General features: G+C 40.5%; 3 protein-coding genes across 3 annotated transcripts in view; 2 read left to right on the top strand and 1 right to left on the bottom strand.

Moving 5' to 3' along the window:
- nxn (nucleoredoxin) overlaps positions 1-15,178 on the top strand; it is a 67,417-nt gene extending 52,239 nt beyond the window's left edge. The window contains exons 3-8 of the mRNA XM_037775801.1: positions 2,036-2,169; positions 4,635-4,735; positions 4,875-4,981; positions 5,736-5,915; positions 6,421-6,545; positions 14,127-15,178. Coding sequence (XP_037631729.1) covers positions 2,036-2,169; positions 4,635-4,735; positions 4,875-4,981; positions 5,736-5,915; positions 6,421-6,545; positions 14,127-14,309 — 830 coding nt within the window. The 3' untranslated portion in view covers positions 14,310-15,178. The remainder of the gene's footprint in view (positions 1-2,035; positions 2,170-4,634; positions 4,736-4,874; positions 4,982-5,735; positions 5,916-6,420; positions 6,546-14,126) is intronic.
- A 1,043-nt stretch (positions 15,179-16,221) lies between these two features.
- On the bottom strand, positions 16,222-18,823 carry mrm3a (mitochondrial rRNA methyltransferase 3a). The gene is made up of 4 exons (XM_037774331.1): positions 18,385-18,823; positions 17,268-17,512; positions 17,022-17,183; positions 16,222-16,927 (listed from the first exon to the last, which is right to left on the bottom strand). Exons 1-4 carry the CDS (start codon positions 18,762-18,764, stop codon positions 16,338-16,340), a joined length of 1,377 nt encoding a protein of 458 aa, XP_037630259.1. The 5' UTR covers positions 18,765-18,823; the 3' UTR covers positions 16,222-16,337.
- Positions 18,824-20,421: 1,598 nt separating this feature from the next.
- Positions 20,422-24,281, top strand: glod4 (glyoxalase domain containing 4). The gene is made up of 9 exons (XM_037774928.1): positions 20,422-20,593; positions 21,259-21,308; positions 21,406-21,526; positions 21,930-22,074; positions 22,737-22,873; positions 22,964-23,050; positions 23,135-23,248; positions 23,324-23,410; positions 23,513-24,281. The coding sequence occupies exons 1-9, from the start codon at positions 20,504-20,506 to the stop codon at positions 23,576-23,578; spliced, it is 897 nt and encodes a 298-aa protein (XP_037630856.1). The 5' UTR covers positions 20,422-20,503; the 3' UTR covers positions 23,579-24,281.
- Positions 24,282-24,815: the final 534 nt, after the last annotated feature.

The raw sequence follows: 24,815 nt of genomic DNA, 5'->3' as shown, positions 1-24,815 counted from the left end.
TACAATCAGGACAACAATAAAAGGCTGTGTCAGCGCGGCGCAGACGTGTCATTGCCGCCTAATGAAGCCCTAGACAACCACGCTCGCATAAAGAGCCCATTATGAAACCAGCCATACAAGGTTTTATTTATGATTGCCTCCTTTTTAATTCGGCTGCACCGAATGCATCTCTAGAGCTCGACGGTAACAATGAAGACACCTTGAAAAGGAAATGAAAAAGTGTGAAGGAGAGCGGGAGGGAAGTATTTCTGGTAACCTTCATTTGCTCGAGAGGCATGGCTTTCAGTCATCATTAAAACCATATTTTGAATCCAGTGTGTATTTCCAGTTGCAGGTGTGAGAAAGGAAGCCTGTAAGTAATGTAACCCTGTACGTGACAAGAACACATGACTCTTTGTTATCTACCAGCCATGACACAGACACAGCTGCAATGATTAGTGGATTAATTGATCAGGCAATTGACAGAAACAAATATTTTGATAATCTATTAATTGTTTTGAGTCTTTTTTTTTTTTAAGAAAAAAAAAAAGCCAAAATGATCTGGTTGCAACTTCTCAAACGTGAATATTTTCCTGGTTTCCTTTGTCTTCTACGACTTTGAATTGAATATCTTTGGTCTTTTGGTCGTACAAAACAAGACTTTTGAAGACGTCACCTTGGACTTTGGGAAAACGTTTAATCGAGAAAGTATTTGACCGGATAATCCAGGGGTGCCCAGACCTTTTCCCTTGGAGGGCCAAAACTGGAACTTCATGGTGGGCCACAGGCCAAAAGCATACACCTATTATATTGTATTGTATTGTTAAGATGCTGAATGGTACTAGGATCACAAGTTCCCCTAATTGAATATTCTTTTAGCTTTTACATATTTAACCCATTAAAACCCACCTGCTGAATACATTTGGGCTCATTTCCAGTCATACCCAATTTATGCAATTCCAAAACTGTTTAGGGACCCCAGTATGCAGAAATATTCAAACACACCATTTTAGAATAGGCGAAAAATAACACATTTATACTATATAAAAAAAAAACGGCATATTTTTTGCCAAAAACTGGATGTGATTATCATAAAGTGGGCATGTCTGTAAAGGGGAGACTCGTGGGTACCCATAGAACCCATTTTCATTCACATATCTTAAGGTCAGAGGTCAAGGGAACCCTGTGAAAATCGCCATGCCAGTTTTTCCTCGACAAAATTTAGCGTAACTTTGGAGCGTTATTTAGCCTCCTTCCTGACGAGCTAGTATGACATTGTTACCAAGTTTTCTAGTTTCATATGATACCAGTATCTTCATTCTAGCTCTAAAAAAAAGCGTGCTAATGCCTGCGAAAGACAGTAAAGCTTGTCGGGATCGCCGGCAATCCTTTCGGGTCTTTTAAATTTAAAAGAAGAAAATCACTAGAAACATCTGGCGGCCCAAATTAAACCTTATGGCGGGCGAACTTTGGCCCACGGGCCCCACTTTAAGCAGCTCTGGATTTATCAATAATGAAATAATTGTTAGTTGCAGCCCTACTCTGGTTCTTCAACTTACCTTAAAAATGTTTTTAAACTGCTCTATGGATGGTGTTGGTCGGTTGTTCCACCACTTTGGTCCAGACTGAAATATTTTACTATTGGATAGATTGCAATGATGTTTTGTACAGACATTCATGTTCCCCTCAGGATAAATTGTAATAACTTTGCCGATCTCCTGACTTTTCATGTAGCGCCATCATCAGGTCAAAATTTGAATTTGTCTGGTATTTTGGTTTATGACCAAATATCTGCAAAACAAATGACATTTCCATCAGCCTCAACTAATTATTATTAGCACGCTAAACTAAGATGTTGAACATGGCAAGTATTATACAAGCTAAACATCAGCATGTTGTCATTCTGAGCATGGTGGTGTTAGCACTTAGCTCAAAGCACCGTTGCATCTCCAGAGAGCAGGTTGCATAGCACATCCTTATCTTTCTTTTTCTGATTCTTTTCTTTCCCATCCATCCCTTCCCGTTGCCCCCCTATACCCGTCATACCCTCTCCCAGGCCTGGAGTTCCCCTGGGGGCCGAAGCCATTTGCGGAGGTGGTGGCAGGGCCTCTGCTCCGGAACAACAGGCAGACAACAGACATCAGCTCTCTGGAGGGACACTACGTGGGCGTGTACTTCTCAGCACACTGGGTGAGTGCAGGCAGCAGAGAAAAAGGGACAAAGAGGATCTTTTTTTCTACTTTTCTGGCCTCCTAACTCTGTCAGAACACCGAAAACATCGGTGAGAAAGGGCATCGCCAAGCTGAGCGGGCCAGGAAGAGACAGCAGTTAGTCAAGACAGATAAGAGAGAGTAGCAGCAGGGTGGAGGCGACTCCATTGTGTTTGTGTGTTTACACTAACAGCGGTTTGCCATCCCTGTCTGTCCTTTCACCATCACCTCTGGACCTTTTTTAAGGCAGGGATTGGTCACCACGCCCCTCTGACATCATCACTATTGTCTCTTTCTCTGCTGGACCTGCTGATAGCCTGTGAAGGTCATGACTCAGAGATTCATGAAAGTGCATTATATCATCATCGGATGGCCGTTGCCGATGAGATGCAGCACAGGCTTCAGTCAGCGCAGCAGCTGCCAGAGCCGCAGCCTCGGAGACGGGCTCTTCAGAACGGTGACGCCTGAAGGCTGGCTCAAACCCCAGACCCGTACGAAATTGAAAAGGACAAGTCACAAAAGCCATTACAGGGGTTTATTTGCGGTGTTGTTACACCGCATTCCCCTTGGTTACGCGTGTAAATCTATCCGCTATTAAAGCAATTTCAAAAACTTGAAATGCCAGCACCTGGCCCTTGGCATCCGTTTACACACAAGTATTTTTTCCCCCTTAACATTCTAGGGACCTGAAATGGCCCGTGGCAGAGAAACATGACCTATATTTCACTGTGCGTTTGCTTTTTTCGCCTGCAGTGTGAAGGAATGTTTCTTTTAACTCATTACGATACAACTTGAGCTAAAAGTTCAGTCGCAAACATTAGCAAAGAAAAGCCCATATAAGACATTAACGCCACATTGTGCAAACTATAATATAGTATAACTACAATAGACAGTGTTTACTCCTATGAGCAACCTGAGGAAGGAGTCAGTTAATGAGCAGTGAATCGATCGAGGCTTCACACTCCCACAGTCCATTTTGTGTCAGTACGATCAGTATTCATGACCGGATCAATGAAAGTGCTTGACATACTGTATCCACTATAACCTGCTTGAATGGTAATGAAATACTGTGCTCTGTCAATACATTGGAATAGAAGATGTACTTAACTGCATGTCAGATAATATTAATGAGAACTTATTTTATTTATTTGTTACACATAAAAATATAAAGATTATAAAATATATGATATGTATATATACAGAGACATTCATATACAAACACACGTCCACCTACATATACTCACATGTACGTGGCTTCAAAATAAAAGCCTATGCAGGAGAAGTAGGAAAGCTTATACAAAGACCTCTCCTAAAGATTTAAGGCGAGATTAAAAAAAAAGGGTTACATGAATTATGAAATGATGCAAAGAATGTATAATATAATAATGTCCAAGACATTACAACATATGCATTTGGATAAAACGTAATAACTTGCTAATAGGGCTGGGTAATATGACGGTATATATCATCAAAACGCTATATAAATGTCTATTGTGTATATTTTTCTATATCGTTTCTATCACGATATAGGCTAGGCCTATATTTAATTATTTTTTCTCTATAACAACTGTTGTGCTAATTTGGTACTCAAATTCTTAATATGAGAAAATACTCAGTAATTTCAATTTGTCAAGTATTTAATTCACACAGGAGTATACAAAATAGGCTTTACCATGTGGTTATTTCATATAGGCTATTTACTTATTGAATAAAACATGCTATATCGTGATACATATCATTATAGAGATATGAAATTACCATTATCATGATAGAGGATTTTGGCCATATTGCCCTGCCCTACTTGCTAACATAAGTCCTTATTAAAAAAATCCATATATTTGACCAAATACATCTATCGATAATCTGCCAATATTTTATAGATGACTACTGCTGCTTCTATAAGATATTTTGCACCAAATTAAAAACATGGATATGATGACCAAACAAGTTATGGCTTTTATTGTTAAGTTAGAGTAGTCTAAGTTTCAGAACATTGTATCTGTGATGCAGCCTTCCACACCAGTAAAATGTTATGAAATGTACTCCTATTTCTCTGAAACACAGTGCAGAGAAAGTTTCCCTGACGTCTCTCTTACCAGATGGCAAACTATGAGGAGGTGGTCCAAAAATGTTACTTCCCAAAACATGAATTGGATGAGTTCCTTACGCTGTCTGATGTAAATAGATCCTGATGTCATCGTAATGCCAGCCATACCACTCTGCCTGGATACACACACTTTCTCAAACTACAGTATTAGATCAGGAAGCAGCAGCTGGATACAAAACAAGTGAGAATAACTAGTTTGTGGAAAGGTGTTTGGAAATACCCAAAGTAAAGGAAGCTGCTGCAGCATCCTATCATATTAGTGATTATATGTACTGTATATTATTCACTCATTCACTCCCTTTTACATTCTCTTTTTTTCCTCTTTCTCTCTCCGTTAGTGCCCGCCTTGCCGCAGTTTGACCCGGGTCTTGGTGGAAACATATCGAATCGTAAAAGAGTCTGGTCAGAAGTTTGAGATCGTGTTCGTCAGCGCTGACAGGTAAGATTCACCGAGGCCAGAACACAGATCATATTTATTGAAACACACACGTCTGACTCTGTCTTTCAAGGACGTCTTCTCTATTCAGCTGTTAATTGAGACCTCCAAATCACCATCTGTTTGTTGCTTACCCCTCCAGGTCGGAGGAGTCCTTTAAGCAGTACTTCAGCGAGATGCCGTGGTTGGCGGTGCCGTATTCGGACGAGGCTCGGCGGTCACGACTCAACAGACTATATGGAATACAAGGTATCTCCTCCTCCTCCTCCTCCTCCTTATAAATTCTGCTTCAGTTACGTCACACGCCGGGCACAGTGGCTGACAGCTCTGTGAACCGGGCAGGCAAACAGCAGCACAGATTGCCCCGCAGCCTGAGGAATGTGGGCCGGTTATCAGGTTTACAGTCTTGTTCGCTAAGGAAGTGCAGCGCCTCTCCCTCTCTCTCTGTGTGTGTGTGCCTCCCTCTCTTGATTCTCTCTTCTGTGTGCGTGCAGAGCGCTGTGGATGAAGTTAGCAAAGAACTGCCTCTCGGCCTCTCCTGCAAAGTACGTGAGGAATGCATGGAAGACGAGTCAACACTGCCGCCCCCCCTCCCGCATTGCAAAACCATGCAGTTAATGCATGATGGCCCCCCCACCCACCTCTGTTGACTTGAGTCCACATGCACAGACAGAAACACACTCACTCACGTAATCTTTTATGCTCCCGGATGGTGTCTGTTTCTGATAAGGCTGTTAATAAGGCAAGGAGACTGTAATCAGAAGGATGGTGGGAGCCAATAGCGTGGAGAAAAGTGGTCACATCACAAGTGAAAGCAGACAGAGAGGCTGGTCAAAAAAAGGCATCCACACAACAAAGAAAATCTCAGCAGGAGAGGAAGCAGTCTGCGTCATGAAGCGATGATTAACCTCCCACGCTCTTGCCCATTTCCTGCCCTCCTCTATTTGTCTTCCTCTCCCACCACCTTCACCTCCTCGCTCTCTCTCTCTCTCTCCTCCACCAGGTATTCCCACGCTGGTCCTGCTGGACGCAGAGGGTCACATGATCACGCGACAGGGCCGCGTTGAGGTGCTGAACGACCCGGAGTGCCGGCTCTTCCCTTGGCATCCTCGGCCCGTGCTGGAGCTCAGCGAGTCCAACGCCGTGCAGCTCCACGAGGGGCCCTGCCTTGTCCTGTTTGTGGGTGAGTAGACTCCGCAGTTCCGCATGGGGCTCTGCCTGGAGCTCCATGTGTGTGTGAATGGAGTGGCATTTATGTGGAGCATATTGAATGTCAGACTCTGTGGAAAAAATTCTTGCAGTGTTGAAAGGTCCAAAGGTCTGTGGGAAATGGTTTAGTATTTATCTATCTATTTATATGCTAATACAGAAGGTGCAATGCAGGAGGTTTTTGAATAGCATAGAAAAATGACTCAGACATGAATGTAGGACAGTCAGTGGTTTTGTGAGGACTGAGAAGGACTAAATGCCAAAGTTGGACAGTGGTAACCCTCAAAATATGAGACCACCCCTGGTTTCACTTGCGGTCAAACTGGATGACAAAACAAGACAAAGACCATCTGTACACTTTCTCATCTCTCCTTCCTCGCTTCCCATTTCACTCATCTGTGCATTTTTCCTCTCCCAGGTGGCTTCTTTTTTTTCATACTTTTAACATCTTTTCTGTGTCTCTCTTCCGGTTCGTTCAGACGCAGAGGAAGAAGGCGAATTGGAGCCGGCCAAGGAGCTGATTCAGCCAATAGCGGAGAAGCTTATGGCCAAGTACAAAGCCAAGGAGGAGGAGATGCCGCTGCTGTTCTTTGTGGCTGGAGAGGTGAGATAAGCAACTCGAGACAGAGTGAAAATGCAATTTCATACAAACTTGCATAGCTGAAGGTGGGTCTATTCTTGTGTGACATACAGTAACTCGCGGGTTTGTTGGGCTGCACTTGGCAATGTGCTTTAGTTATGACGTATAATATACAGCCAGGAATTTTGAAGCCAATACTTATATTGATATTTAAGAGTTTAAAAAATCTGATAACGATTTATTGTCCAATATTATTTTATTTACATAAACAATAATTTCTGCTTTGGATCCTTTCATTTTGTTTTTTAAAGAATTCTGTCAAAAAGATGTACTAAACAGTGACACTTAACAGTTTAAAAAATAGCAAGATATGGGCTGTGTGGGAACATAGACTGTATATAAAGATGGACGACATGACAGCACCCCAAAAGTGAAGCCAAAACTTCTCGATCACCCCCTGGTGGCTGGCTGCAGTATAGGTCATAAATCATGCCCCTTCTATGTTAGCAAATGGGACATGGGCCAAACTTAGAAGTTAAAATACACGTCAAATAAATTTTTCCCAAAGACGTTTTCTGTCATTTTATGTAGTTCTTATCATGCTGATATATGTTCAAGTATTCATTTTTCTGATAAGTTTGGTTTTAATTAGTTATATGATGCTATAAAAAAAGGGGGTGGGACGTCATGATTGACAGCTGTGATTGACAGCTGCTCTGAGTGAAGTAGTCGCAGCCGGAAGCTCGGGAATTGTACGAGAGAGGAGATGTAACTTTAGCTTTCCATAATCATCATAAGTCTGTGTAATAGAACATGTGTCAATTTGATCGTAAATGTAGTTTCAGAGATATTATGGTAGGTTGTTGTGTCTTTCTAGCCAAACAGCTACCGTAGCAAGCTGCGGCCTTACTCTGCTTGTGATTGGTTTGGGCGGGTGTGTGTGCGGGACCTCGATACCGCAGCTCCACCACCTGATCACTACTGCCCCAGACTTTGGCTCCAAATGACGTCTCAAGATGGCGGTTCCTATATCCCAGAATATTTTGGCTTCACTTAAATACAGTGGGAGGAAGTGGAGATGCGTCGTCCATCTATATAGTTACAGTCTATGAGCGGGACACTGAACAGTTGAAAAATAAACAAACTATATAATAAAAACACTATTTCCAACAAATAAGCAACAACAAAACACCTCCAACATATCTAATGCATTTCTGTACTTGTTACTTAACAGCCTACATGCAAGACACTGATACCAATATATATGTAATAAACTAATATCAGCCAATATTTGGCCCAGCCAGGGCTCTAATGACATGTTGTAAGTCCCTCCCTGGTTTGAATCTGCACCCAACACCTTTGCCATTGTTGAAATGTCAGCGTTAGAGGGCCCCTCTTTGAGCCTCTTGAACCTGCGTGACACTCACTCCTATCCATGACCCACAATTCAACTGGGTGCCTTTATCACGATGGGTAGACCCAGAGCGTGCCAGCAGACTTTCACTACTCCCGTCCAAACAATCCTTCCATCTCCTACTTTATCTCCTCCCACGTCTCCCCCGTGTGGGACAGACCCTGAAGTTTTCATAACTCTTGTTATCTCGTGTTGTTGTGTCTCGACCTTTCCAGAGCTGGTGGAGTTAGCAGCAGTGGCAGACATAATTACCAGATTAGCTACCTCTGCCCTCCAGCTCCCCTTCCTCCCAGATCTCTCTGCCCAGCAGTCTGGGAGGACAACGCCGGTTTCTCGTGTCACACACACCGAGGGCGGGCTCAGGTTTCGTGGCCGTGGGGCTCGCACATGTGTTAACTATCTGACCCTGCGTGTGTCTGTCCGAGGCCACTCGTCAGCCTTGAAATGTCACCGACATACTGTGCGTACACAGAGCAAGAAAGGCCTACAGAAAGACAAGAGTTGACATGACAATGCTTAGTGTTCATTGTCTGCGTGCCAATATTTACTTGACCTAACACAAAGACACATTGTTGCACTGGAGCTTGAAGTGATTCAGTAGTCCAAGTTTGCTTTGATCCCCTTGTGGCACATAATGCTGAGGCAGATATTTTTACATCCACGCAGAGCAGGTATAATTTCCTGGATCTTGCTCAACCGGCTATGAAATCACTAGGTTTCACCGCCAGATCGGATTCGCGGTCGGATATCACTTCCCGTTTCGAGGCGCTCAGAGAGCTCTGGGCTCAGACTCCCGCACCTTGGCCCGGGTTAGCCCTGGTAGTCGCACGCTGCTTGCCAGGCCAGCTGCTGGGTTTTCTGTGTCCATGAGACAGCAGTATGTTGGCAGTCTCCCGTGGGGGGAGGCCAGGCTGAGCAGAGTGACACAGGATCTTCTTACCCTACTGAAAAAAACATACGCCACAGAGTAGTAGTACACTGATTTTATGAACGCAGAATGAATGATCTTTTGTTCTTTCATTTCTGGCTGTGTACTGGCTCTTGCATGCAAAATGAACTCCAGTGGTATTAGCTAGTCATAATAAGAATTGAACAGATTTTTGTGGCAAGCAGCAGTGATTTTTCTCTTCAACTTTCCCATGCTTGATTTGTTTTTGTGTAAAGCTCAATAAATATTCTATTATGCTATGCAAGTGGCGTGTCTTTAAGAAAGGCAATACAGTTGGTCTGTCCGCCAGTTTAGTCCAAACTGAAATGTCTCAATAACTATTAGATGGATGACATGAGATTTTGTGGAGACACTCATGGGCTGTATCCGAAACCGCACACTGTACAAGCAGTATGTACTGATTTGGCCAAAATGTAGCATAAAGTATGTACTGTATACTGTATACTGCATACTGCGTTCGTCACTAGTATGTAGTAGGCGGTTTCAAATACAGCCATGGTCCCCAGAGGATGATGCACCCTGTGTTTGGTGATCCCCTGACTTTTCCTCTAGCAATCAGACTTCTTTTTGCAACCAGAGGAGTTTGCCCCCTGCTGGCTATTAGAAAGAATGCAAGGTTAAAGCACTTCCTCATTGGCTTCACTTTTCAGACCCAGAAGTTGCCCACTGAGATGAATCCTGATGGATACCCCGAGTTTTACTCCAGCACCACCATGAAGTTCACATTTTGAGCTGAAACAAATAGTCGATTGACCAAATTAATTAATTAATCAGCAACTATTTTGATAATCGATTAATTTCAAGCAAAAATGTGGCTCTGAAATGTGAAAATGTGCAGCTGTTCTTTGCCTTACATAACTGTTATTTGAATATTTTAGGGTTTTGGACTATTGTGATGTCCATTTTTCATTGTTTCTTAATGTTTTATAGACCAAAACGATCAGTTAATTAAGTAAAAAAATCTGTAAATTATTCCATAATGAACATAACATTGTCAATTGCAGCTCTATTTACATTTGTGTTATTAAATGAATTCAGTTGAAATGTGTCACAGACATTCATGCCCCCACTCAGGATGAGTTGTAATAACTTGGTGACCCGGTAACGTGTTATCTAGCGCCATCATCAGGTCAAAATTGTTCAACACTTTTATGACCAAATATACCTGCAAAATCTAAATGATGTGTTTAGTGCTGATTAGCAAATGTTAGCATGCTAACACGCTAAACTGAGACAGTGAACAAGGTAAACCTGACACCTGCTAAACATCAGCATGTTAGCATTATCACTGTGAGTATTGTAGTATGCTGGTGTTAGCCTTTAGCTCAAGTACGGCCTCACAGAGCATGGCATGTAGATATTTAGTATTGTTAAATTATGAACACATTGAATGTGTCTTTGCTCAAAAAGGAGAAAAAAACAGTTGCATTGACTGTAAGATGGCCTTGTCACTAAAGCGCAATCATAAATCTGATCATTTTTTTTATTCCATTTAGTATTTAGATGAGGAGTGCAGCTCTTTTTTTATGCAGGGTCACATAACGAATTGGTGCTTTCCTCACTTTATTTTTATCTTAGGCTGAAGGTTTTGTATTTCAATAGCTCAAGAGATGTTCTTCAGTTGTTTATCCCACATTAGTGCACATCACGCAAAGATGTTTCCACTTTCAGCATCATAAACTGATGAGCAATTGCTGTTGAGAATATCCCAAATTTCACAATCGTGACTCTTTTTTTTTCCCCTGGAGACATCAAAGCTGGCCAGTGAGATGTACACGGCCCCCCCCAGCTCAGAGGCCAGTGGGGAGGTTCGTTCATCATTATCAGCTCATGCCTTATCAGCCGGCCATCGTCTGTGAAATGCCACAGTGCATCAATAATCAGAATAAGCCTGACACGGCCCAGCAGGTTCCCCACACACGGTAAACACACGCTGAGCCTTATCACAGCTGTGAGTGCGGGCTGGAGCAGAGAGGCCCTTTTGTCTTTTTTGTTCCGAGCTGAGCTGCAGAGGGCGAGGCGAGGTGGTGGTGGGGGGGAGAGTGGGGGGGTCTCTGGAATGGCTGCACCTCACGAGAAGCAGTTTACACAAGCAGAGAAGCCACACAAAAGAAGATGCATGACTTCCTACGGAGGCGAAGACTGACGCAGAGATTACATCTTCTCATATCGGCGAGGCTGGAAAGGCCACAGTGACAGATAGTGGAATTTCTCTCTCTGTGGTTTCTTTACACAGTGTACCCGGATGATCTATAATCCACACTTAGTATGGCTGCAAGAGGACCATGCAAGGCAAAGCCGCTATTTGTAGTCGGGGGCGAATCAAGCTGTATTTCACTCGTAACAACATTGTCTTTAGTGACAGCTTACATCTGTGAGCATTAAGTGGTCAGTGTATGGTGATTTGCAGCGTACTAAAATGGGCTCCATTCAGAGGAAGTCAGCTGCCTACGACAGAATACCACACTGCTGCTCATCTGTTCCATCTGTTAGCAGTTTTGCAAAGCAGAGGTCGCAGACTTCATCTTGGCGTACTTATCCTTTTTAGGTAGCAGCGCAGCCAAGCCATTCAATGAGAAAGTCTGATCGTGTGGTTTGATTCATTTAGCAAGAATAGCTGCGGATTTTCTGATAACTGGGGAGACACAACAAAGAGGCCTGGAAGGAGGGAATGTTGGAGCGTTGTACGTCTCGTGAAGAAATCCATCTAAAGTCGCTTTATCTTTGATTTTTGTTTTGACAAAACTCACATTGGCACATAAATCAGCAACAGTATTAACATCAGAGCCTCTGTGAGGAGTCCAACTCTTTGTTGCAGTGCCACCCTCTGGCCTTTTGTTGTTAGTTTTGCATTTTCAACATAATTTTTTCCACATGAAACTGATCTTTAATCTCCTTGCAAGTCTCCCTCTGAGCCAGCACACTAAGCTGAGGGTAAATCAGGTCACGCTGTCATGAATGTCTCAGATGATAGTAGCTGTGCACATGTAACAAGTGAACTGTCTGACCTTACAAAACATAACACACCAAATCCGTTTGACTTAGAGAAGATGTGACTTGAATAATGGATCTCTGTCGAGGTAGGAATGCCAATTCCACAAGCACTCCCGGCTGGAGCTGAAGCTGAATTACGAAAAGGGTGTGATTTCTTATTCCATTTCAATAATTAATTTTCCTTTCAAGCTCGTTTTGAAAGTTGCTGCTTGCCTGCCTGCTGGTGATTTCATCCTGTTACCTGTGGCTACAGGGGTTGTAATCCTGACTTGTTAAAGGGTGAAAGGTGATATCCAGCCTCAGGCAGAAAATGGGTGAAGCTCTTTCAAAATAACTGCAAAGAAATAAAAAGTGGAATTCCCTCCAAACCCAGCAGCAATCTATTCCTCCACAACTCTTCACCGCTCTCTCTCTCTCTCTCTCTCTCCTGCCTACATGTGCCATTCAAACACTCCGCGGTGAGACTTATATCTGACGCGAGTGAGTTTTTGTAAAAAGGAACGATGTTGTTGGACCCCCACATGGTTTCCTTCCTGTCTCTCCACACAGCGGGATGTGTGACTAAGCAGCAACTCTCCAGTTTCTCTGGGCAGGCTGCCTGCAGGAAGACAGCAGAGAGTTTCATATTCTCTTTCAAGAAGGTGTGCATTAATAAAGATTGTGTCAGGCAGTTCTGAATTTTATTGGGCAATCTTATAACGTGGCATAGTTCAAGTAATGGGTGCTGGTAAATAGTTGCCAAAAGCAAGTCTGAACTGATGAGCAGCAGAGAAATATGTAATTTAGAGTGTCTTCTCTGCTGGAACGAGTCCAGTGTTTGTCAGAGTAATTCAAATACCATGAGAGTATGGACGGATTATGAGACAAGGGCCAAATATAAAAGCCCCTCGCTTATCTAGAAGAAAGTTACCCCCACATAGCTTCATCATGCTGGACATGAAGATGGGATGTCTAAACCAATGGTTCCCAGCCTTTTTTTAAATGAGGCCTGAAGAGATCAAATTGTCCACTTATTCCCAACATGAGGTTCCCGACCCCCACTAGGGGTCGCCAAAGCTTCACAGGGGGTTGCAAGGCCTTTTTGATTTGAAGGGTGTAAGACAACCATTTTAAAACATATACAGTTAGCCTGTATCTCAGTATTTCATTTCTGTGAAGAAAACTACATTATATTTTTATTTTTAAAGTTTGGATTATTATTTAAAATGTAAATTTAGAAATTAGAAAGGTGCACAGTTAAAACAACCAAAGAGCTAATAGAACAATGGCCAAGCGTCAGGGTGAAGAAAGTGCTGAATTTGTCAAAAAAAAAAGACTATTAAGTCTGAATGACTATTAAAAATAAAAGAAGATACACAATACAGACAGAGAATTGTATTAAAAGTTCCTAAAAAATAACAGGAAAACTCATATCTGATGCAATATTCACTGGAAATAATCTGCTCGAAATTCACAGAAATCGCTCGTTTTACACAAACTTCCTGCAGTTATTGCTTTCACTGTTAATTGTACAGTTTATCAGTTGTTCTGCACTGTTATTGTTATGCATTGAATATAATATGAGCTATCAATAAAATATGTCCCTTAGTCGGGGGTCGTCAGTTTACTCAAGACTAACCAAGTGCTGTGCACATCTAACAAGTGATGTGGAGTAAACAATGGTGATTTCCTGTGCACAGCAGCACCACAATGTTGCATTTCCAATAAACTTTCAATGATTTCGCAATAAACTTGAAACTCACAGTGTGTGCAGGAATTCAGCACGTTCTTTTTAGAGACAAAGAAATCAACAATTTTCTGTTTTTCATATCCACTTTATCATCTTTTAATCCTTCAGATTTATGTTACAACCCCATGGTGGGTCTCCACCCTCACTTTGGGAACAAACTATAAGACATTATACAAAATATTATGGGAAACTTTATGAGGAAACCTATGGAAAAAGTTATATTTTCAGAGCAGAGCTATTTTGTAGTCAAACATTTTTGAATTGCTTTACTAATTTTGCTGTAGACTTACTGTAGCCAAAGTGTTGGCAGATGAAAATATCACATCAGCAAAAAGAAAAATGTGATCAAGACATCCCTACTGTACTTTTTGACTTTCCAACATGTAAATAAATTACCTCAAATGGAGGCTGTGGTTTGGGCCTGTTCCCAGAAATCCATCCATGCATGAGAGGAATGTACCGCTGTAACATCGTGTACTATCACACTTAATCACTGTATTTTTTCCTCTTCCACCTCAGGATGACATGAGTGACTCCCTGCGGGACTACACTAACCTCCCAGAAGCAGCGCCTCTGCTCACCATCCTGGACATGTCGGCTCGCGCCAAGTACGTCCGCGACGTAGAGGAGATCACGCCGGCCGTAGTGGAGCAGTTTGTCGGCGATTTCCTGGCTGAAAAGCTCAAACCAGAGCCCATCTAAAGAGGAAGTCCACATATAAATGGGACGTACTATATGGGAATCACTCCATCATCGAACCCTGACCTGTTGACCCTTCCCAGCCTCCCACTATCTCTCCCACCTCCCCCCCTGACTCTGTCAGACTGTTAGAGAGATGTCTCACTTTTTACTGACATTTTAACATTTTTTAGACATGTTTCTCTTTTCACAGAGTCCTCTCTTTCTCCTGTGGTGCCTTGCATTGACGATAGTCCCTACAGTAATATATATACGGAGATTCTGTCGGTTCTTTTTTTGTTTTTTGGCCTCAAGAAAAGTATTTTTTTGTCACCCAATAGCATTTCTGAACTCTAGAGAAAAACCAGAGAATTACCCAGTGGACCTACTTATTCAGCTGATTCTTTGCTTTCCTGTTTTTTTGTCTGCGAGTTACTTTTGGTTTCTGAATGATGTCGAGGAAGAATAAAATGCATTTTTACAGTCGTAATTCACATGTAGTGCAAAATGTGCTAAACCTCAGTTGGATGTAGCCGTAAGCCTTTATGGCCCTATTTAAAGAAGTAAAAAAAACAGGTGCACATACAGTAAAGATCACATTATACTTGCTTGTAACAGACCAATGACTGATGTTTTAAAGCCCCCTGTGTCTTGTTGTGTGTGCTATGATGTGAGTGAAAGTCATCTCTTGCCAGTTGTTAACGGTGGTTCTCATCTCAAAGTCATTACGAGGATTTTCTGTGAAGATCCCCTAATGAAAAGGCCAGGGTTACTTCTGAAGGCACAGAACTGGCATTTTTGAGAAGTGTTGAATGTATAAATCCCTGTATTCTGTTACTTCAGTCATGACTTCTTCTTCTCACACCCATTAAAAATTCACTGGCAAGCACAAAGTTTGTTCTATCAATAAAGTTAGCTCTTGGATATGTAAAATACACACGATGCAATGACTCACCAGTTCCTTTGTTAGAAGGATTTCAATAAGACTCGATGCAAATGTTTCGCATTTATTATGGGAGACGGAATGCAGATCATATTGTTAATGTGGGATGGAAGTGTCGTGACTTCTGCATATTTGCATAGACAGTGTGGCTGCAGATATAAAGGATAGACATGAGGCTTGTCTTTTCTAAAATGAATATAGTGCATGCATCTATTTAAAGCTCTTTGGAACTGGATGGAAATTAATAGAAGGGAGGGAGGGGTAAGAAAAGGGCGACTTATGTGCTTTTTCTTTTTTGTAAAGTCTGACTTTTTTTTTCAAGAGAGCACGGTAGGGTCATTTAACTTTTTCTAATCCCAGATTTATATCTTATTTCAGCCTTCCCTTGTGAGATTTATTGTATATTAAATATTTGTTGCAGCTTTTTTGTTGTCTATTTCAGTGGTTCTCAACCTGGGGTCCTTGAGGGAGCTCCAGGGGTCCCCAGAAAAATGGGGAATAGTTTATTTTCACTATTTAATTCTATAGAAGTGAGCCTAATGTAAGAGTCATAATACAATAATCTGATCATAGGTTTCACTTCTGACACAGTTATAGTTGACAACTATAGAATTCTGGTCTTAATCATATCTAACAACCAACATGTTTTTCAACGGAGGTCCCTGAAGCAAAATGTTATCAAATGGGGGTCTTTAACCTACTTAATTTGTATCAATTTAGGGGTTCTTGACACTAAAAAGGTTGAGAACCACTGGTCTATGGTAGTACACTGAAAATATTTTTGGTTTGGGGCTGATGTGTGGATAATATAAGGTATTTGAAGATGTTACTTTGGGCTCTGAGATATTATAGTGACTAGTTTTCACAATTCTCTGACATTTTACAGACAAAACGATTAATCAAGATAATTTGCAGATTGATTAATAATGAAAATAATTACTGGATTCAGCTTTAAAAAAAAACAAACATGAAAAAGGCACACAAATTCACAAATCCTTGATTGAAATTCAGTTTTATTATTGGACGGACAGGATGTAGAATGTAAATGTAAATAATTCGGTTCACTATAAGGATAAATATACACCAGAAGTCACCTACTGCTACTAACATCATGAAATCTGCTGCTCTGCTTTAGATTTCCTTCCAGGTGTCTGCATTAGTTTCAACAGTTGCTTCCTGCCCTCAAATAAAAGGATACTGGTGGCCATGGCGGAGTTCAAGCTGTCCACATCAGGAGCGACAGGGATAAAGAGCCTGTGCCCGGCGGTTTTCTCAGCCAGCTGGACTGCCTCTACACTCAGACCATGTGTCTCTCCACCTATCACAAGAGCAGTGGGACTCTGAGCCCAGCTCTCGTGGTACAGCTTCAGGTCCACTCTGGGAAGTGAAAGTCCCCCCTCTTCGCAATCTGAGTCCGAATCAGAATCGTATTCCTCGTAGCGCGTGTTGTTGCGATTGGGCCTTGTGCTGACCCAGCCGTAGTCTCCTGCTTTGGAGGGTTTGTGAGACATGCCGACTTGTGAATCCTCCGTTTCTCTACTTCTGTCAACGCCGCAACTGCTGTCAGCCACATGGACAGTCACAGGTTTAGGGAGATGTTTTTCCACATCATCCCATTCCAAGCTGGGATAGATGGGAAGGCGGAAATGGGCGCCCATTGCTGCGCGCAGAACTTTAGGCTCCCAAGCATCAACACAACCTGTTGGTGTAAAAAAAATAAACAGATTTGAAAAAGCAAAGCCATTTTCAAGGGGTGGAGTTCACGTGTTCACATCTTTAACTGATAAACATACCCTTTGTGAGTAGGACATTATGGCAGCCAGCAGCAACAGCACATCGCAACATCGTCCCGAGGTTGCCAGGGTCTCGGATGTTGTCGCATATCAGGGACAGGGGCACCGAATGACCTCTTTTAGCTAAGTTCAACCGCGATGGGTCCGGACGAGAAAATATGGCTGCAAAAGAAGAAGAGGAAGTCAACAACAACTCAGAGTATCTGTTGCTTGATGCTGAACCAAAACTAAATATGTGACCCTCACCGATCACCCCTTGTGGGGCCACAAGGTCAGACCAGGTCTTGATGTCCTCAAACTTGACCTTGACTAGCGTGGCCCTTTTCAGCTTATCCAAGGGCAGCTCTCGGAGCCGATCCGCGGTACTGAAGAACACCATCTGTGGGTTGGCTCCGGCGTCCAGCGCGTCGCAGATCAAACGCCTGCCCTCCAGGAGGATTTTACCCTGCTGCTCCCGAAATGTCCTGGAACGGGCAACACTCACTAACTTCCTGAAGGACAGATGAGGGGAGATAGAGAGGCAGAGATGGGTTACACAGGCAGTGTGAATATGAATAAATAGCATAATTATGATTCATAATTTGAAAACATTGTGAGTTATAGGAAGCTATTGTGCCCTACAAGAGCAAAAGGCAGCAACTGAAACTGTCAACTGAGAAAAAATGCTATCTAAAATAGATTCAGACAATTTATTTCAGTGAAAGTACTATTTCCACAATCAAAAAACCCTTGTAAAAGTATGGAAGGAAGTATTATCAGCAAAATGCACATAAAGTTACATTCAGTTAAAGGTCCCATATTGTAAAAAGTGACATTTTCATGGCTTTTATATTATAAAGCAGGTTTAAGTCCTATATAAATACTGTGAAAGTATCGAAAGGCTTAATCCACAGAGAAATACCCACAGCCCGTATTCAGAAACTGAGCTTTTGAAACAAGCCGTCAGGATTTCTGTCCATTTGTGATGTCACAAATCTACAATATTTAGACCATTTCAAAGTTTTAAATGTAAACATTCTAAATGGGTCCCAGTTTATTTCCTGGTTGCAGTGCATGTGAATGACATCAGCTGACAGGAAGTAAACATGGACCCAAGTTGTTTCCTAGCAACGCAATTCTGTTACAATTCCATTGAAATGTACTAAAACGGAGCGTTTCAGACAGAGGGTAAATACAGGTATATTCAGACAGACAATATGAGGAAAATAAAAGTTTTTTTAAAACATTAAAGTAGGTAAACATGTTCTAGTAGAAACCCAAAATACAAGTAAGAACCTGAAAATGAGCATAATATGGGACCTTTAAAGTACTGAGGCATGATGGGGATGTTATCTCTCAACACTATTGTTAATGTAACACTCACGCCAGTCGTTTATCTCCAGGGAGAGCCCTCTCAAAGCGCACTCCGTCAATGTGATCCTTTAAGACAGCATGTTTTATAGTTGACTGCACATTATCCCTCGCTTTAACAGAGTTTCTTTCTCCAGGATGCTTTAGTGAAGCTGTGACTTTGTCCTCCTTCTGCCTCTGGACGTTCAGGTTCAGCCTGGCTGGCTGAGGAGGCTGAGGCTGAGGCTTCACCACTCTACCTGTCTCGTTGTCGGGGAACAACACCTGGACAGGTTTCCTCCTCAGTCCTCGGACATACCGCTTTGACTCCACAACAACACCGCTTCCCCTCGATAGTAAAGCACTTCTCTCTATGGAGACAAGACATATCACGCTTCTCATGTAGGCTGCCATGTCTGCACCGTTTCTTCTTTTCTTGTTTAACAGAGCGGTGTAGTTACAACACAAAGCTACTCAGCGCCACCAGCTGTACTGAAGGTGCAACTACAACTACACATCTATTCATCTATGTTAGTTCATTGCAATAATAATAACAATCACAATGTCACCCCACACAGTACACCAATATGGAATAATAGATATGTTGTGGTTAAAAACAAATCTTTGTTTAACAAGGACTGGATGGATAAAGGAATCTGGTCGGTGACTCACTTAGTTGATTGTAGTGGCTGTATCATGTCATATGAGAATTTCTGTCTTATATATAATTTAATTGGCAATCGTGACATATTTAAATCCATAATTAAAGCCATCCCCATCTCTATTATATGCTTGATTAGAGGAATTTTAATAAATCCTCCTCCTATCACACCTCGTCTCCCACAACTTTTAGTTGGTGGCTGTGACTTTGGTGAAATAAAAATCCCAAACAAAACAATTAGAAATATGTTTAATCACATCTGATACCCTATAGTATCTTACAGAAACTCAATTTTACAAATCTATCAGAAAGAAACTATTACGCATGTTACGAACTAAATATCTAAAATTCCCCATAACTCCCAAAGCAAAATAAATCCATTTTAAAATATTAAACGGAGTGTATCACCATCCATCCAGTGATTTGTTGCGACAACGATTTGGAATTGAAACCAATAACTGTGTATTTTGTGATGATACTGAAACTACTGATCATTTATTTTTTTCATTGTATGTATTCTGGAGTTTATGGCTTTATGATATACATGACTGGCTTTTCCCAAAAGTTTCTCATCTGGGAAACTTCTCTCAAAAGGACATTGTTTATGGTATTGTCATGGATATATCCAAATATTAATATTAATATGTTAACAAAGATGACTTTCTGGTGAATAACATTCTCATTCTTGGAAAATGTTATTTGCTCAAATCCAAGTACTTGAAAGTGAAACCTATAGGTTTAATGTGTTTCATTCTGAGTTTCTTTCTTACATAAAAGCCCTTAAAGTCATGAAAAACAAAAATGCATTGAAACGTCTTAGTATAATAGAAGAATATGAATTACAGGCACAGCCCTATAGCCCTTAATTTAATTTATTATTATTTTCATGTATAATTTTACATATTTTATCTGTTTTTGTTCTGTATGCATCTTGTCATTTTACTCTAATGCAATGATCTATGAGCCATGTTGTTTGTAAATCTGAATTTGTTCAATAAAAAAAAAAACAAATAGTTTATTGGGTGTAGTTAATAATAATTATGAACTAGTTACCAAACTAATGTTTTCAATGTTTCTTCTTCTAATTCTTTTCTAATATAATTATTTAATTATTTATCAAAATCATCAAAATTAAGTTAACAGCAGAGTGGCAGCTCACTGTAATCTCGCGAGAGCATATGAGAGTGGGTGATACCAACCTGCATGGATAGGTAGGGGTGGCGAACACAGCTTTATCACTTTTTTATTTTGCGTAAAGTCGCTGCACTTGTCCATAATTATGTGAAAATGTTGATTAATCAACAAAACCTGAAAAAATATCTGGGAATTGTATTTGCAGTTTGCTTGTTTTCTCACTTGTATTTACCATAAACAGTCTAATGGTACTTTCCGCCAATCGACGTCAGAAAAATCGCTCATCGAGGAAGCTTAATCGTTCCCTCCTCAGCTCAGCAATCCTCAGCTCTTCACTCACACACATCTGTCAACAAACATGTCTCTGAGACGAGCTTTGCACTTTGTTTTCAAAGTTGGCGACAGGACCAAAACTGCCACGTTTTACCGAGATGTTCTGGGCATGAAGGTACTTTTTCTGAGCTTCTAATGGCCAGAAGCCATTAAATAACTTTTGTGTTGCACAACGAAGCCAATGTCTGTCACATGAACGAAACCAGTGTGTTTTAATAGTTAAGATAAGATATTCCTTTATTAGTCCCACAGTGGGGGAATGTGCAGTGTACAGCAGCAAAGGGGATAGTGCAAAAAACAAGATGCATCAGCTAACACAGTAAAAAAAAGAGTTAAACAAAGTGTAACAAAATATGAACCATTTAAATAGAAGGAAGTATAAAAATAGGAGCAGTATATACAGTATGGACAATAAACAGACTATTAACAAAATTGCACAAGTGGAAAATGATATTGCACAGTGAGAATGAATGAATGAATGAATGAATGAATGAATGAATGAATGAAATTCCACCTGAAAATATCAGGTTATTGTCAGTTCTTTGGTGTGTAAGAGGTCTACTGGGAGCAGTGCTGTAATAAACATGTCAGGTTGTGTAAGTGTAAGTGCACTTACACTTACACAACCTGACATGTTTATTACAGCACTGCTCCCAGTAGACCATGGTCTACTGGGAGCAGTGATGTAATGTAATAGACCATGGTCTACTGGGAGCAGTGCTGTAATAAACATGTTCTCATAATGAATGCTTATTTTCTCATCCCTGCTTATCCATTTAGATTTTACGTCATGAAGAGTTTGAGGAAGGTTGCAAAGCCACGTGTAATGGGTAGATATGAGACCTCTCTGAACTTTGTACTCACTAAGATGTATGTTATAACAGAGAGGTGTTAATATCCTCTCGCACTCATCCTGTGTCCATACAGCCCCTACGATGGAAAATGGAGCAAGACAATGGTTGGCTTTGGCCCAGAAGATGACCATTTTGTTGCTGAACTGACATACAATTATGGGGTGGGAGAGTATCAACTTGGCAATGACTTCTTGGTGGGTGAGAATTTAATTTGAAGACTTTACAGAAGGACAACACATGTTGTGTTATACAGCAGCCTTGTAAAGGGATATTGTCATACAGATAATAATGCACTATACTCACTTTTAACAGTCTCTTCTGCACTATATTAATTTTTTTTTAATAGTTGTGTATCACAGCTGTTACCCTGCACTATTTTCTTCATCTCCTTGTATTTTTACATCAGGTATATTTTTTTTGTAATTTGCACTACTAACTTTTTTACTGCCTTTTTACTAACATGTTTTGCACTATGGAACTGTGATGCTGGAAACTTGAATTTCCCTCGGGATCAATAAAGTTATTATCTATCTATCTATCTATCTATCTATCTATCTATCTATCTATCTATCTATCTATCTATCTATCTATCTTTAGGGGCTCACTCTGCAGTCGAGCCAGGCTGTAAGCAATGCTAAACGGCTGGGGTGGCCTCTTACTGAGGTAGGAGAGGCTCTGTATCTGACCCAGGCTCCAGGAGGGTATCCTTTCTACCTTGTGGACAAAGAGCAGCCTCCCAGTGGTGAGTGTCACGGCCTGGGTCTGTTTTTATCTGCATGAGAAGGAGTTATCATTGTAGTTTATCCAGTGTTCAAGAGTCTAATTTTGAAAATTAATTAAAAACTGTAGTAATGTTTTATCACATATATTAAGCTAAAATACAAAATATCAGCTGGTTACAGCTTTACAAATGAAGAGATGCTTGGTTTCATAGCATTATACATTTATTTATAGCAATATTCATTTAATTTTTTATTATAATGGTCAAACTAATTAAGATTATGTCAGTATATTTTGTATGTTATTGAGTACATTTTTCATTGATTGATCCAAAAATAATAATATCTAATGAAAAATAATTATGATCTGCTGCTATAAAGACTTTTTTTAACAAAAACATATTGTAATATAACCACGTCATGACTTTGTCTTAAAGCCCCCACAGTGTGTTTTAATTCATTGAAGTAAAGCTCATTGTCATCTTAATGGGAAGTTCATGATAAGAACCCACATGAAAAATTTAAAAACTTTATCCTTCATGCAGTACCGAGCAGCAGGCACAGACAAGTGCAGTATTATAAGGAGGAATGCTTTCAGCAGAAGCTCTTTGTTTTTGGTGTGCTAGGTGTTACTGTTTGTATCTCTGTTATTGATCATCTGTAACCTTTGAAAATATGTTCCCAGACCCCGTGCAGAAGGTTTGTCTCGGAGTATCAGACCTCCAGAGGTCGACCCACTACTGGACTTCGCTTTTAGGAATGAAAGTGATGGAAAAGAATGAGGAAAAGAAAACAGTGCTGATGGGATTTGCAGACAATCAAGTGAGTCAAGTATCAAAGAAATAATTGTGTTTTTATATTTTGTGTTAATGTCTTTTAGTCTGACTGTTTTATTTTTTATCTTTTATGCAGTGTAAACTGGAGCTTCACGATAACAGTGGGACAGTAGATCATGGAACAGCGTTTGGGAGAATAGCATTTTCATGCCCACGGGAGCAAGTAAAATATTATTTCATGGATACACTATTCTTGTGTTGAAAAATAATCATAATTTTCATCATACATATTTTTTACATTCCACAGCTGCCTGACCTTGAAGCCTTGATGAAAAAGGAAAATCAGAAAATTCTCACTCCGTTAGTCAGCCTGGACACTCCTGGAAAGGCCACAGTAGAAGTGGTTATTTTGGCTGACCCAGTAAGTGCATTACCAATAGAATGCTGTGAAATTAGTCACTGTTCAAAATACTTAACTGAACAATGTTTGTTTTAGGATTGTCATGAGATTTGCTTTGTGGGAGATGAGGCTTTCAGGCAGCTGTCCATGGTGGACGCCAAAGGAAATGAACTGCTTGATAAGGTTGGTGTTGCTCCAATATTTTCCTCCTCTAGATTAAATCTGCAACATGTGTTGAATATTTACTGTGCCTGTTCTCTTTATGCTTATAAACTTGTTTTTTAGGCTATGGCCGAAGATAAAAGTGACGAGTGGTTCGCCAAACACAACAAACAGAAAGCTGCTGCATGAGAAGAGAGGGCTTGTCTGGAAAAATGCGCACCATCAATTTTTCACCAGTTCGTACAATGACGAGATGCTGTACAAAGCACCTGTGGTGTAAATCTTCTTGTAATGACAACCTAATTATCCCAAGGCTTGCATTCTTCCCTGAATGCATGCCGTGAGGCATGATTGCATTGACAGCCCTTTGTGAAAGGAGTAATTTTTCAATTTGGTTGACATTTTCCCAATAAATATTGTCCCATCAATAAGGCAGAGAGGTGGGCAAAAATGCATTGCAGTTAATACATTTCATTACTGGAGTAATACTACTGACTACAAGATTCCTTTACATTAGTTAGGTTTATTAAAAACAACTTAATGTAGAAAAATGTACCATGCAACCACAACATAAACTAGAATAATAAAGGTAAACATGATGTATGAACACAGGAGCTGCTTTATTGTTGATATATTACTTTAGTAGTGCAAATTCTATAAGTTTACAGCAAATTAAATGACCAAAACTCTTTTATATGCAGTTTACCTGTAGCATTTATAAATCCAGCCTCGGGTATCAACCATTAAAGTATGTTTTGAAATTCCGCATCATGTTTATAGATAAATGCACAGTATCATGCAATAGTTTAGTCATGTGGTTGAGTTAAACACTGAATATTATCATAATGCCAGTCATCTGGTTGAAATAAAGTGTGTTTCTTTAACTTTCTCACCTTTGTTGTTTGATTATGACTGTGTGTGTGTGTGTGTTTTCTGTGTTTTATCTGTGTATGAAATGGTTTCGGTGATGCATTTCATTACTAAAGTAATACTACTGACTACAAGATTCCTCTAAATTAGTTAGGTTGATTTAAAAACAACTTTATTTAGAAAAATGTACCATGCAACCACAACATAAACTAGAATAATAAAGGTAAACCTGGAGCATTTAGGGGTTGTTTATAAATCCAGCCTCAGGTATCAACCATTAAAGTATGTTTCTAAATTCAGCATCATGTTTACAGAAAAATGCAATCAGTATCATGCAATAGTTTAGTCATGTGGCTGAGTTAAACACTGAAATAAATAGTGTTTCTTTAACTTTCTCACCTTTGTTGTTTGATTATGACTGTGTGTGTGTGTGTGTGTTTTATCTGTGTATGAAATGGTTTCAGTGATGTATATGAAGTGGAGGTGGCCTGCTGAGTATTATTTGTGCATAGTTAAATATTAAAAAGTGCTATAACAGTGTTTAGTTGGCTGTGCT

Source organism: Sebastes umbrosus, chromosome 7, assembly GCF_015220745.1.
Source record: "Sebastes umbrosus isolate fSebUmb1 chromosome 7, fSebUmb1.pri, whole genome shotgun sequence".
Taxonomy (NCBI): Eukaryota; Metazoa; Chordata; class Actinopteri; order Perciformes; family Sebastidae; genus Sebastes; species Sebastes umbrosus.
This window is presented reverse-complemented; position numbering and strand designations above follow the sequence as displayed.

Excerpts from the sequence above, each read along its gene's own strand:
- mrm3a (XM_037774331.1), bottom strand. The coding sequence starts at position 18,764 with ATGGCAGCCTACATGAGAAGCGTGATATGTCTTGTCTCCATAGAGAGA. Across the intron at positions 17,513-18,384 it reads CCTGGAGATAAACGACTGGC|GAAGTTAGTGAGTGTTGCCC; the intron begins GTGAGTGTTACA and ends TCTGTCCTTCAG. Across the intron at positions 17,184-17,267 it reads GGCCCCACAAGGGGTGATCG|CCATATTTTCTCGTCCGGAC; the intron begins GTGAGGGTCACA and ends CTTCTTTTGCAG.
- glod4 (XM_037774928.1), top strand. The coding sequence starts at position 20,504 with ATGTCTCTGAGACGAGCTTTGCACTTTGTTTTCAAAGTTGGCGACAGG. Across the intron at positions 20,594-21,258 it reads GAGATGTTCTGGGCATGAAG|ATTTTACGTCATGAAGAGTT; the intron begins GTACTTTTTCTG and ends TTATCCATTTAG. Across the intron at positions 21,309-21,405 it reads TGCAAAGCCACGTGTAATGG|CCCCTACGATGGAAAATGGA; the intron begins GTAGATATGAGA and ends GTGTCCATACAG.